This window comes from Pieris napi, chromosome 16, assembly GCF_905475465.1.
Source record: "Pieris napi chromosome 16, ilPieNapi1.2, whole genome shotgun sequence".
NCBI classification, from domain to species: Eukaryota; Metazoa; Arthropoda; class Insecta; order Lepidoptera; family Pieridae; genus Pieris; species Pieris napi.
Genome location: NC_062249.1, coordinates 10,042,529 through 10,057,810, shown reverse-complemented (window position 1 = coordinate 10,057,810; position 15,282 = coordinate 10,042,529). Strand labels below are relative to the sequence as shown.

Here is a 15,282-nt window from a genome sequence, read left to right as displayed (position 1 = left end):
GGACACTTGGCGGATCTTTCTGCATCTTCTACTAAGTTTTATCGAGACAGAATACGAAATTCTACCCATATCACATCGACGACCAGTCGTTCCACAACTGAGCGTTTTTCAAGGCAGTTTTTGCCGCGCACCACCACTATGTGGAACCAGCTGCCCACTGAAGTATTTCGACTTAGGGTCCTTCAAGAAAAGAGCGTACTATTTTTTGAAAGGCCGGCAACGCACTCGCGAGCCTTCTGTATCACTGAGCATGAGGCCTCCTACCCGTTTGCCCTCTGTTCTATAAAAAAGGTAGTAAAGGAGGTACTCACTTGATATATTCATCTTTATTCTCGTTGTCAACTGAAATATTGGCCCCATTTGTCTTCAGCTCTCTCTGGTACGTCTTTCCAAATTGCTCTTCATCCACCGCGAACGTTAAATATAATTCTGAGGGATCATTATCCTGAAATTGACAATGTTTTTTTTTATTTATCGACTCTATATAAAGACGCGGAATGGAAAGCACATATTCTGCTGTTACAGAAACTTTACAGTGTAAAGATAAAACAAACCAATTAAAGTGGAAATTCAACGTTTCCGGGAGTTTGTCTTTAAATCGAGTGACATTATAGCGGCTTTACGATATATTAACAAATAAATAACAATATAGAGTACGGTTTACGTATGAATTACATTTGACGATTCATTGGTCTAGTGTTTAGTACCCCTGACTGCGAATCCATGGGTCCCGGGTTCGATCCCCGGCTGAGACGAACATCGATGTGATGAGCATTTGGTGTTGTGCTTAGGTCTTGGGTGTTTAAATATGTATTTATATGTCTATCTATCTATAATATGTATGTATATACGTTGCCTAGTACCCATAACACAAGCTTCACCGTCTTTAAAAAAAAAAACATTCAGGTAATTTGTTCATTTCATTTGGGAATACTGAAACGTGGTAATGTGAAACAAAAGACTATCACGCATTTCGCTTTATTCTTATTGGTCGACTGGAATTGTATCACGTACCAGCGTACAAGCGTGCGGAAAGTCTATTCAATTATTTTTTCTTAATAGGAAAATAAATCAGCCTGACACATGTCGAATTTTGGATCATACATACATTCTCACGCACATAGAAAGAAAATTGCATTAAAGCATTCCGTGATTCGAATGCATGACCTTAGTGAAAGGGTCAATAGCATGTCAAATAGAAGAATGTCTTTTTACCCGTATCCACATAAGCGAGTTATAGTACTCCAAGTCAACAGATTCCATGTCTTGAAGATCAATGGGTTTGGCCAGCATCATCTTGTAGAATGGACGGATAAAGAATGCTGCAAATATTTTATTTTAAAATTAATACACATAAAACTCCATCACATCTTCTAATATATAAAATTCTCGTGTCACAATGTTCGTTCCCATACTCCACCGAAACGGCTCAAACGATTCTTATGAATTTTTTTATGCATGTTCAGTAAGCCTGAGATGAATTGGACATCTATTATTCATCCCCCTAAATGCTAACACCCCTAAAATTTTAATTTTAATTTTTTAGGCAATTTTTTTTGTTTATATTTTTTTATGATACAGGATACAAAATACATACAACTCTTAATTTTCACCCCTCTACGAACAACCCCTATTTTTTATTTGTTAATTAAAAACTTATGACTTGAATGCTGAGGTTTATATAGAGAAAAAATCACAGAAAAACACAAAAGTTTTCATTCCGGAAAACCGATTTTCCCTCTCTCTCTTTTTTATTTCTCTTTTCTTTCGAATGTATTGAAGGATTATTAAAATCATTTTTCAGAACCAGTGGCTCCAATCAGTTTCAATTAACGCAAAAACTTTTTTTTACAACAAAATAAGGGCAAACAAACACACAAATACAGGTACTAATATCAAAACGGTAATATCTATTAATGTTAGAAAAAAACACTTACCATCAAGCAGTTTCCCATGGTACACAGCCATACCAGCGACACGACCAATAAATTTAAAATAATTGAGATGCTCCTCATTGCAAACCCCACTGTTGGGGTTAATTTGGAGTGTATAGTTATCCATAGCAGAGTACTCGAATAGACCATAATACGGGTTGAACATTTCCTTCGACAGCAGGAAGAACCATTCACGGGCCAGACCGCCATAATCTGTGGAATATATGTACGAGTGTTTTATTTATAATCTTTGCGGAGGAGGTTCTATACCTGACAAATTTTTTAAACTTTGTTTGAAGATATACTTCTTTAGGCGCGTTATGAAAAATTGAAGAGATGAATTTTTACGATGCGCGCGCACCGTGACACAAAATTAATAGAATGAAGTTGCCCACGGAAGATGCTACGGCATTGGACATAATTTAAAAACAACATTCGAATAATAATAGAATTTATGTTACAGATGTAAGAGAATAATAATAAATATTTATTTATTTAATTTTTCAAATATAAACTGAACTTTATTGACTATAATGACTCCTTTTTCCAGTATTTGATTATTTAATTGTAATTAATTATTTGCATGCAATCAAAAACTATTTTTAATAATGCCAAGGAAGTATACTTCTAACTTCTTCTAACTTCTTACGCGCGTACATAATTAAACGCACCCTTTTTTATTGTATAGAGATGTATCTGTTTTTTTTTTCAAATAAATAATTAATTACGTAAACCAATTTAATTCTTATTTGCTCATTTACAAAAATTATAGATAATTGTATTCATATAAAGATGATTGCTGTCAGACTATAATGACGTAACAGTGTTGTCAACATAAAAAATTAGCCCAACTGCGACCTCAAATCTACGACGGTTCTTTCTGCACAATCTATAAAGAAGAATGCCCCCATATGCAAGTTATATAGATGTAAAAAAAAAACATTCGTAACTTAACATCGTTGATAAAATTAATAATATTACTGAAACTATAAATATCTAACAAACTCAAAGTACATATTCAGAAAAACTAAGTTTTAAGTAAAATTAAATTGTGTATTTGTAATGAATAAGCTTGTAGAGTGTAAATTATATATCAAAATAATTATTACTTTATTATTTTTTTTATTTTTTTTTTTTGGTTGCTTATTTAATTTTTTCCCTCGCTACCTTGCTTATGTTCTAATATAATGTATGTGTGTGTGTTTAAAATGTGTGATGTCATATTTTCTTGTATTTATGCACGTTGTTTTAGAACTTATAAATAAATAACTCACCCAAGCCGACTTCAGACTCGAACTCAACCCATAGCTTTGTCTTCAGAAGATCGACTCGACTAACAGAACTAATGATGCGATAAGAGTCCTCCAGAATCGAGTTTCGACGGACTTTTATTTCAAACTTGTTTGGTACGTTACTCTGAAAAACCTAATAAATTAATAATACACAAATACTAGCAACCACGTGACCCGTAAACCTTAAAAAATATTCTAGATATTGGTGACTAGTAGACTCGGCCAAGCGTTGCTGTGGCTAAGATTTTTGTTATATTACATAGTAGTAAACTATTCAAGAGAAACGGCAGGAGAACACCAATCCACCATGCTTTTTTGGTGGTTATGCCATTAAATTGTAGCTAATATGTGAAACGTTGGTAATTGTTTTGCTAAGGATCAATACCTAGGTACGAATAAAGAGCCTTTTCTAGCGGTGGTATTTTAATTTAAAAAATTAATTAATTCCGTGAAATTTTTGAGATTATTGCGAACATAGACCGGCGCGCCGCGGCGGAGACCTTGTTTTTATCTACACAAATGTTATATTGTGAGGTTGTAGGGAGTAATCTTTGGATCTACAGAACTTATTTAAAAAATTCTAATACCACTAGAAAGCCACCTTATTTGTAAATGTCACTATAAATTAAAATTAAAATATAAACACTTTATCGTGATAGTCGGTCAAGTGTGTCGCAGATAAAGCGGTCGAACGAAAACCTACGTTCTAACGCTGCCTACAGAAAAGTGCTAGCTTAATAACTCCTACAAACTTCAGCGACAACATATATTTAACTTTTACAAAATAAATTTAGTTTCACTAAGTTACTGCCAAACTATAAATTTTACTCAAAGGATTTAACTACTCGTTTAATTTTTTTTTATCTATTATATGAAAATGAATTGCTGAATGTGTTGCTTAGCGCAAATCTCGAGAGCAACTGAACCGATTTCACTATTCCTTTTTTTATAATATTCCTTGAAGTACAATGATGGTTCTTACGGAGAGAAAAATTAAATAATTGCCTGGAAAAGTCTAAAAACAACACTTTTCTATCTTGCCATACAAAAGTTAGTATCGTATTAATATTAATGTCAATATTTATACGATGGTAACATTACCTATTATTTATGCCAAAATATTTAAAAAATGTAGCGCACCCGTGCGAAGCCGGGACCGGGCTATATTTATCATAAAAATTCAAAATATCAGAAAACGTCTAATATGCCTAGGTTATTCTTATACGAAACTAGTCAATAAGATTATAATACAAATATTTAATTCAAACTAAATTGAAAAATTGAGTATCCGTTAACTATCGTTCCACGTACGTTATACGTGCCTTGCGTGTACGTTCTTTTGTTACAGCGTGTATATCAATAGTTAAACGGTAAACAAAACTCACCGGCTTACGCAACTGACTCTTGAGGTATTCGTACTTGCGTTTATAGTCGCGAGAGTAAGGCACAGCTGGGCCAGCGATGTGGGGATTGGAGAGACGAGGGTCCTCCCATTGCGTGATGCGGGTATCTGCAATTATTTCCCAATTCTTTGGTTTAAGAATAAATTTATTTCTCATAAGAATTGCATACAAAATTCACTTACTGAGAAACACATATTATTTAAAACTAAGATTAAAAATTAGAAATTAGAGCGCACAGATGTAGGTACATATATAAAATAACAAAACAGAGCAGCACCAAAAATGTGGGTAGACATAATAAACTCGATCAGTCAACCAAGCAAAACACGGATGTTCGAATTTGATTTTTTACTAGATGATACAATTCAGATTTAAATGTAGACGATGAAATCTTTGTGGTTTTTATATACATGTGGTATTTTCATTTCATTGCGTAAATTGTAATACTTAAAGAAAATAATAAGCATTGTTGACAGCCAAATGTTTTAGAAAATCTATCAGGTATTTAATATTTCCAGGTTTTGATATTATTTATGGCAAAACTATGAATAAAATGTAAGTATGTAATAACAAATCAAGATGTTATCTCTTCCATTGCTGTATCATTCTTGCAACTGTAGAATTCTGACAGCTCTCATTTTGACATGTCAGAGATGGCTAACCTTTTTGCCCGGACACATTTTTCAATTTCAATACGAGTCTGAACATGACATGTCATTCTACGGAATTAAAATTCCAAATATAGTTACTATAACTAACAAAAAAGTTTACATTTTTGAAGTTATACTTCTTTTGGCGCGTTAGGAAAAATGATGAGAGTAAATTTTTACGATGCGCGCACACCGTCACAAAAAGCCGACATAATGCGTTAAAATAAAACTTTCAATGTATTAAATACCTTTTCTCTATTGTTAGTGTCGTTTTTTCTACAAACGTAGAATAATTTTTTTGAAAAGATTTTTATCTTGTTACGCCAAAGAAGTATAACTACTAAGGCATGTACATAAGAACACCTTACCTACCGGTTAGTAGGGGCGGGGCACAAATAACCAGTTTGACTTAAAAAATATCTCCATTCAACTCACTGTGATCAATAAAGAAGATACGTCCATCTGTATGCACGCGTTCCTCCCATCCCTCAGGCAGCGGACCCAACTCATCCGCTTCCGCTCCCGCGCTCGCTAACGCTGCACTTGGCAAATTCGATGCACAACCTGAAAAATATTACGCATTCCTTAAATTATATTATCAATTTCGATCGGTAATACTTAAAAAAATCTAATATTTTATTATTTACCTGTTCTAGGATCGACCCAAGTAGTTGTCTTATTATTGTGGTCGATGAAGAATACTCTACCATTCGGAGCACGCTGCATACTCCAGCCTGGAGGTAGACCTGCAATACATTTTACTTTAGTCAATAATTTTCCGTTTTTGCTATTTTTGTTGATTTTTAAATCAACAAAAGTAGATGATCCAGCCTCTAGTGCCTGACACACGCCGTCGACTTTTTGTGTCTAAGACATTCCTCACGATGTTAAATGCGCACATAGAAAGTCCATTGGTGCTCAGCCGGGTATCGAAACTACAACCTCAGGGATGAGAGTCGCACGCTGAAGCCACTAGGCCAACACTGCTCTCATTATTAACAGATGAACTAATATTAGTCTAACTAAAATTCAGAAGCGGTTTTTACATATGGTAGTAAAAGTTACTTGCTATATTTTTGTATACTACGACTGTGATTTTATTTATTATATCTCTACATATTAAAAAAAATACAAACCATCGCTGTTAGGTAAATTCTGACTCTGTGTGCTGCTGGCACTGCTGCTTCGTGTACTCTCTGAGGAACCGTCCGACTCGTCCTAATAACACAATATTTTTTTAACGTCCAATCAATATTAATATTATCAAAAGTAATATAGGATAATAATATTAACTAAAAACCAACTATTCATTTTTGAAAAACACCCTTTGTGCTGAATTTAAAATAGTTAAAAATGATTTTTGTTCACTCAATTAAAGAAAATCATTAACACCCAAATATCCCAATCTAGTTGTATTAAAAATTCCATACCTTACTCCATGCAGTACTGTAACTATGCGATATATTTAAACATGCCATGCGCATGCGATACAAGCTTAGCGGAAGCAAACCTATAGAAAAAGCTTGAGTTCTATGATAAGAAACCGGTGCAATCATCCATAAATCTTACCAAATGATTTCTTACGAATTTTGACCTATTTACATCATTTTTTTTTTTCATGCCAAAATCTCCCTTTACTTTAAAGCTGTTCCTGTGTTCGCGATAGATTTTAGTACGAGAATTTTATTTACAATGTGCGTGTTAGGACTTCGTGATGTCCAAGGTCCTCCATATGAGCGTTTGTTATGGCACTGTGTTAGTTGCAAGCGCAGCCGTGACGTCTTAGGCACATCAACGAGTTCACCAGCTCGGTATTTATACTCGAAGATGTAACCGCGACAACGCCCACAATGTCCTCAACATTGACGTATAGAATCACGCCATTATTAATATAACGTTCAAAGGCAACGCATTCTATACATCGCTGATTATCATAGACAATTGCCCAAGCATAATCTAGAGATCGAGCCTTGAGCCGCAAAGTATTCTAGCCGATTCATTCCATTGTGTACTAGAGCTAGCGTTGCACTCGGGTGCTATTAGCGGGACGTAATAAAACCCACAAATGTACATTTACACTCGTAAGTCGAGAACTCACTAATGAGATGACCATTGACTCGCCTAAACATGAGATATAGCAATCAAATCTATTAAACAAGATTTAAAACATTACAAAAAATATTTCTTGTATATAACATGTCCCTTAAAACCTCGCCGAGTAGTTAATTAAGAAGTACACACGTACACGTGAAAAATATATGCAAAAAATATTTTCTAATATTTCCTCATACATTTGAAACATCTAGCAGTACATAATTTATTAAAAACTAAGGTGTACTGGTAACAGCTCGCTAGTGAGTACCCGTTCAAAACGTCACTCCCGCATACCGTTCCTTACCTCTGAGCTCATTGAACTGGCCGTTGTTCGTCGTCTACGTCTGTCAGTTGAGGAACGCCTTCCCGTTGAGGAGCGGCGTTCTGGACTAACGCCTCCAGTCGGCGTACTGAAGTGGTTCTCGTCAAACGTCAAAGACTCCGCTGACTCGTCACCCGTTTCTTCATTTCGTTCGCCTTCTCTTCTTTCCACCTCTTCGTTTTGAACACCGTTAATTCTGTCTATCTCTTCTTGAGTTTCTTCAGGACTAGTTATTATTATCTCTTCAATCGTCGGCCTCAATTCAATCTCTATAGTATCCGTTTCGGAAGTATCTTGACTACTTGTTGGAGATAATTTATTTGTCGGCGTTACAGATTCTTCGTCATTTACGTTGTCATTAGCAATATCGTTACTACTAGATGCCTCAACATTAACGGCTTGAATGATTTCGTTGTTTTCTTGTTCAGTTTGTTCTGTATTTTCAGTCGTTTCATTAGCACATACTACGTCATTTTCTTCGTTGCGTTCGCTTACATTAGTATCACAGTCGTTAAAGTTAGGCACTGTTTCGGTAGTGTGTTCGATTACAGGTGAAAGGGCAGGCGTAGAGAACGGTGTAGGTTCGTTTGGGTTTTCAGATAATTCATTAGATTCCACTTCATTTTCAGTTCTTGATTCGGTCGAGTCAGAAGTGCTTTCGGCTGGCCTATTTGGTTCCTCCTGTTAGAGATTTAGAATTGACACTAACTGTTTGTTACATTTTGGTATGGGGACATTATACAAAGCTTTACAATTACCTTCATACATATATAGACTTGTAGAAGTTAACTTGAATTTTCTATTGTGCCGAAGTATTGTCTATGACATGTGAGGACATCACAGTGAATGTATCGAGATCCAATGATACCAATTCTTTTAAACAATGTCTGCATACATTACGATAGTTAAATACCAAAACTGTTTGTTCTGTTGCCAGAATTTTTTATAAGGATGAAAGCTGTACTATGCAATTCTTAATTATTTACATTTAGTTTAATGATTTAATGAATAAAGAAGTACATAGTTTTTAATGAGTTAATGAAAAAACAATTAATGAAACACAAATTCAACTTCCCATCTACATTTGCTAAGGCCATGCTGCAGACAGTAACATAAATTGTGAAAAGATACTTGAAAATTGATCTAGTCCATTTCAGACTATGAGTACGCGTGCGCATGCAATTCCCCAATTCTCGCGTAAAGCAATTAAGACCAGGACACTTATTAGAAAATTTGTTAAGTGAAGGCTTTTATGACAGCAAAATAACCCGAATATCCATAAACGTAAAAGCAGGTCATCTAGAATCTTATGTCACTATCACTCTGGTATGAGTTTCCAAATGAATGAACGTGACAGAACATTCATGAACTTGAGGCACACTTATAAATAAGGCCACAAATATTTAGTAGGTTTATAAGACACAATTTCTCTTTATGTAACTAGTACAAGTATAGTCAACGTGCGTATTTTTTAAATTAAATAACCGGCTATTTCGTCTACATAGAATGCATTATGTCATCCACATATACCAAATCATTAAAATTGTTGTATTATATGTTTTTCTATAGTGCTAAATCAAAAAACATAGTTTAGCAGGAATAGTTAGTATTTTACACCCTTATTTACAAAATATTAGTAGCAATTTGCATTTGTATGCAAGCGATTAAAAGCTGATTGAATCTTAATTAAAAAGTTAATTTAACTTTGAAATCTGTGACTGAAAATAACATTTATTTGACATCTAATACATACGAGAAACAGAACCTAAGCAGACAGTAAGACTTCTAATTATATCAACGTTTTTGAATAAATTCTAACTACACAAACTGCGCTCTACTTGAGATTTATCATAACAAAACCCGACGCTTTTAATTTGAAAAACCAAAATGTTTTTTCAGACACTTTAGCAGACTAAAATCCTTTCAGAGTTATCCAAGAACATTTCGACTAAAGTCTATTTCAATTTTCTAAACAATGTTTAGTGCTTTAAAAAGGGTATAAATAAAAAGCCTTTAACACGCCCGTCTGCCAAAGAAATCTACCCTCTTTTTCTAGCAAAATAACCTTTAATAACAAGAATCTACCCTCTTAATTAGAAATCTGTATGTGCTTAGATTCTGTTAAGTTTAACCCATACAAACAAAAGAAACATACATGCGGCTGAGTGTTAGCCTGATTGTGTTCATCGTCCGCTGAAATGTGGAATCTGCGTTGGAACTCCGTCGCTGCCGTCTCCATACGCTCCGCTTGAGACTCCGTACTCATATTACGGCTGGTGAAAATCATATACAGTGTAAACTTAACGTCACTCGTTATAAGGAAAACCTCTCTATAACGAATTTAAAAAAATTGTAAATTTATTTGGTTTAACCCATACATTAATTCTTCCGTCCCTGTAACGAATCCTCTCTATAACGAATAAACATGCTCGGTCTTTTGAAATTCGTTATAAAGAGTTTAAACTGTACATAAAAACCAAGTGGTGTTAGATCCTCTAGGTCTTGGAGATTTTTGTATCTGATTCGTAATTTTTTTCTCAACTGGCAAATAAATGAACCTGCCACGTCGATTGCGTCTAAGGAGTTGCCTTCTACTGTTTCCTCACTATGTTTTCCATCACCATAAGAGCGAGTGTTAAATGCTCGTATCGACAATTGGCCTACAGCCAGTGACACGATCGCAAGACCTCAGGAATAAGGGTCGCACGATAAAGGCACTGCCAACATTTTCTCACATATAATTATATAATGTCTTAGTAAAACTCGGTTAAGAAGATTTCATACAGAACGCATACAAATGCATACATATAACATACAAACGCGCTTAAAACATGAAAGTGTATATGATTATTTATCTTCTATCTCTATTCTATTAAAAATAATTTAAAATCGCTTTCATTGGTACTACTTTGTTATTTATGGCCAACTTTTTTATATAACTGATAATCGAGCATTTGCAAACAGGAGGCCAGGATAGCCTGTTGAATAAATTATGAATGGAAAAGACACTACTGGTGACGGCCTTCATATTAACCGATATTTTTTTTTCATTATCGATTAGATTAAAAGCATATTTTAAAATATTTGTATGACATTTTCCGTTCAAGTATTACGTAACGATTTTTTTTCCTTTTGTAAAACGTTACGATGCGGGCGGGGATTGAATTACGCGTTATTGTTGATATTATTTTCGAATTACCATTTCCTCACACAACATAATGGTAACTTTTAGGTAAAGAGTCACTGGGTGGTCACGAAACGTTTTAATATTGGGTACAGAAAAACGTTACGGCGCCTTACAGGGGGGGGGGGGTCAATAATCTCCAAAAATTGCGTGACGTAATACTTGTACGCTCCTTTACATACAACTTGCCGAATTGCAAATACTTTTACAAACCGAAGTGTAATAGACAATTTAATCCAAATTTAACCACAAAACTTAAATATAATTTGAAACTCAATCATTATTCCTAAACCAATCAATTCACAAGACGATATTTGGCCTTGAGACACATTTAATTGGTACACATTTTAAATACTGCTTTACTGAATGCTGTCTCCGACACTATCGACATATTTATATGTTCGCAGAGTGAATTCACAGTAGCGATGTTGTGTATATGTTACCGTAAAATCGTAAACACCGTTAGATTGTAATCTATCTCGCGTATGTAATAATATATTCACAATCTTTCGACAGTTTATATTGAGATTGTGAACCTCAGCTTACTGCTTACAATTTAACGTATTATTATTCGGTAGATTGTACTACACTAACTTAGTTATCATTCAAACTTCTTTGGTCAATTACAGATTAATTTTACTTTCCAACAATTTCATATAAATACCGAATAATAATACGTTAAATTGTAAGCAGTTCGTCGAGGTTCACAATCTTTCGACAGTTTATAATCTCGCGAGATAGATTACAATCTAACGGTGTTTACAATTTTACGGTGACATATATAATGTGTTCAATATTATATATGTACCTACTTTATTATATTTTATTTAATGTTTCACGACATTATCGTATTGGCATAGTCTGTAAGGATACTGTATGTATTTCTGTAATAAATAAATAAATAATTACGTGAAAGTAGGCCGCTCCCATTGTGTGGACCGAGCCGCATGATTCACGTAATATGTCCTTCCATTCGCGTCTTGCCTTTCCTCCCACCCGGTGGGGAGTGGATCTCCTCCTATTGCCTGTAAAGACAAACATGCATATTATCTGGAATCTTACATACCAGTATAGGAAGCATCACTGAATTAAAATGTTTTTATTCCCATAAAATAAGAACTTTAGATATTTGTACAGTCGTTTTAATGGAATAACATAGGCGTAGTTAGTGACTTGGGTGCATAGATATTTGTATTAACAGTAGAACCTCTATAAGTCGAACATCAAGAGAGACGCCAAAAAATTCGAGTTATAGAGTTTTCAACTTATGGAGGATTTCGACTTAGGCGGATTTTGATTCGACATAAAGAGTTTGAGGTTTATTCTTATAAATTTTGAGCCAAACTACTTCTGACAGTATTTAAGTCGAAAACAAATGACTGGCTTCGAGTTAGAGTGAAAATATGTACCAAAATGGCTTGGAGGGACTCGGTGATTATTTCGATTAACAGAGGGTCAAGATTTCAAGTAATGGAGGTTTTGGTGTTTTAAAGGAAGGGAACAAAACATTTTTTCGAGATTTGGAGGTTTTTGAAATATCGAGGTTCGACTTAACGAGGTTCTACATTGCACACATGCGTATAGCCTAATTACACGTCTATTCAAAACTTTACCACATTTTCTAGAAGTAACATTCAAACACAAGATGTAGCTCAAACTGTACCGTATAACCAAATCCAATACGTTTTTGACATTTGGAAGTTACACTTATATATGTCACGATCCTATCACCCAAAGACCAATTTGATTTCAAACGTCAAAAAATTTGAACGCCATCTGTCTGGCAGTATACGCGAACATAATCATATTTTCGATAATGCACCTACAACAGATTCGTGCAAAAGAATGATTATTATTTAGTCCCCAAAAAATAAAATAAAAATCTACGTTCCTTATGACGTCATAATATCGTCTGTGCGGTGCAACACCATAAACAACAACCGACGTAAACATAACCACAAATTAACGTGTATATCTTGATTTATATGTACTGTCATGCTTGTGCACCAGCGATTTCTTGGCTAAAGCTTCCTTCACCAAATTCGCCTTGATAATTAAAATTAACGTACAAGGGGCAAGGGTGCTGTGTCGATCAGTTCCCAGTCATCTTCCCCGATCAGCGTCGGCACTGAACCCGCGAACACCTACACGAAAATTCTACTTTACTTTACTCCTACGCACTAAACCTACACAGCTCTAACATTATTTGGTTAGTTTTAAGCAATATGACGGTTTTGAGCATAAACTTAAGTTTCCAAACTGTCAAGCAAATATCCTCTAGCAAGAGCTGGATATTTCTAAAGTAAGGATCAATTCTAAAGAAAGTTAGGATATTAGAATAACAAGTAAAAAGTGCGTGCAAAGAACACATGTCAGAAGTGAAACTTCTTTGGCAAACTAATTTTTAAGTCTTGTTCATATTTATACAAATATAAAACTTTGGATTTCCGTGACTTAAAGGGAGGGAAAAAGTAAGATATGTCCTAACATTTCATTCCTAAAATTAATGAATTTAATTGTCATTAAAATATTAAGTGTCGCGAATTATATAATTTTTTAAAAATTTATTTATACGATAGTAAAAACACGTGGCATTTTAATTTGCAATTCGTCATTTGCGTCATATTGCATAACAATAACATTTGAATTTCTATAAGGGTTTTCGCCCTTCTCACTCTCTCTCAATCGGGTTCAATCGCTCTCTTTCGCACATCTTCGTGACGCGTCCGTAAAAATTTTACCCTCATGCGATTAAAGAAGTTTCACTTCAAAATGGATATAACAAATCTAAACTGTATTTTCGGAAATAAACGGTATATACATTATTAAGCAAATGTTCCGGGCTCTTCTGAAATCTCTGGTACTCTTTGTACCAAACATCCGTAAAATCATCATCTATTATTATCATTCCATCGGTTTTGGTTTGTAACTTTACAATGTTTTTCGTAAATACGCAATACCGTTGAACAGCACAAATTACTCCAAAGTGGACTCTAAACAAAAAATACATAAATGTATGGCGCATAGTTGTACCGTACCAGGCCATTTATAGTTATATATTAGATTTTGTTATTTGGTTGGAAATAAAGATTATAGTTTTCCATTAAAATAAATAAATTAACATACATAGTACATATTATATGTCTTTTACCTACATTTTTTCTTTTTGTTTTGATTTCAAAAAAAAAATCATAAAACAAGTTTTAGCAGCTCCTAATAGATACCGGACGGTTAGTGTTTCGTGTGACAGAGATAACGCTCTACAATGCCGAAGGTAGCCGAGTATCTCTTTCTAAAGCACGATGGGACTTCTAATTAAATGGCTGGGTACTGTAAATAGAATTAAGTCTTATTTCTGACGAAAACTTTCGATCTGTCTTATATGCAAAGGAGTGAAAATACCATAGAATCCAATCGGAAATAACAGCGCACACAATCGCGCAAAATTACTACCGCTATGGTATGTCATCCAAGAACGATACGCGTACCATTGTTCTGTTTCTGGTTAACCAGATAAAACTTACCGGCTGAACATTCCCCACTTGCGGTGCAGGTTCCACCATCTCCCAATCATCTGGTGGACTCGTGGATTCACCTTCTTCCTGTCCCACGCGGCCCACCAGAGCGTGGTATATTTCGATGTAACCACGGACGCGAGATCTGGCGCTGTTGGTTTTAAAAGAAGTTATATTTTCCTGCCAGTATTATTTGTTTCATGTCCAATGTTTTAATTCGAGTAAGGCTGACAATTATAAAGCTTAGTATATTTAGCTCAGATCGTATTTACTCAGCATGTGTATCTTTATACAAAGAAGGCAACTATTTCAAATTCCTCAAATACAAATTATTTACGTAACATGATTGATATGTATCACCTTCAGATTATAACGAAATCTATCAACATAAGCATATATAAGTTGACTAAAAGATGACAAAAAAACAATAATAAAATTTGGTATCCATTGTTAATTCTCATTTATACTGAACATTTATATTGTGAGAAATGCCTTTTTATTAATTTTTTTCTATATATTATATGTTCATTGTGTAGATAATATTGTTATAAGTCTAACTGTGGGAATACTGAATATAATATAAATAAATATGAATAGTATCTAAGAACGCGATATAAATTTCAGCGCTTACGCTATACCTCAGACTTAGCACGGACTAATTCAAATACACTTTTAAGATATGGGTGTCATACATTATGGTAAAAAGCTATTTGACAGTATGAAAAATAAAGTGTAATTGAGAGTAATCTGTATGGCATGGCTATAAAAGCGTTACGAGGTAAAATAACTTGTAAATAATCATAAATTAATCAAAAAACGGATAATTAAAAATATGTATCTTTATACATCAGTTCACAGAATGAGAACCAGAATCACAGATTACTCGAC

At 34.4% G+C, this 15,282-nt stretch overlaps 1 protein-coding gene across 5 annotated transcripts in view; it reads right to left on the bottom strand.

Annotated features, from left to right (window-relative positions):
• LOC125057071 (E3 ubiquitin-protein ligase Nedd-4) overlaps nucleotides 1-15,282 on the bottom strand; it is a 29,233-nt gene that overhangs the window by 3,038 nt on the left and 10,913 nt on the right. For 3 of the 5 annotated variants that reach the window (XM_047660529.1, XM_047660530.1, XM_047660532.1), the window contains exons 6-18: nucleotides 14,404-14,545; nucleotides 12,949-13,023; nucleotides 11,789-11,904; nucleotides 9,851-9,968; nucleotides 7,678-8,376; nucleotides 6,416-6,497; nucleotides 5,927-6,025; nucleotides 5,715-5,843; nucleotides 4,612-4,736; nucleotides 3,209-3,350; nucleotides 1,938-2,147; nucleotides 1,216-1,322; nucleotides 312-445 (exon numbers count right to left, since the gene is read on the bottom strand). In XM_047660529.1, coding sequence (XP_047516485.1) covers nucleotides 312-445; nucleotides 1,216-1,322; nucleotides 1,938-2,147; nucleotides 3,209-3,350; nucleotides 4,612-4,736; nucleotides 5,715-5,843; nucleotides 5,927-6,025; nucleotides 6,416-6,497; nucleotides 7,678-8,376; nucleotides 9,851-9,968; nucleotides 11,789-11,904; nucleotides 12,949-13,023; nucleotides 14,404-14,545 — 2,178 coding nt within the window. The remainder of the gene's footprint in view (nucleotides 1-311; nucleotides 446-1,215; nucleotides 1,323-1,937; nucleotides 2,148-3,208; nucleotides 3,351-4,611; nucleotides 4,737-5,714; nucleotides 5,844-5,926; nucleotides 6,026-6,415; nucleotides 6,498-7,677; nucleotides 8,377-9,850; nucleotides 9,969-11,788; nucleotides 11,905-12,948; nucleotides 13,024-14,403; nucleotides 14,546-15,282) is intronic. The other 2 variants (XM_047660533.1, XM_047660531.1) reach the window with 2 other exon arrangements.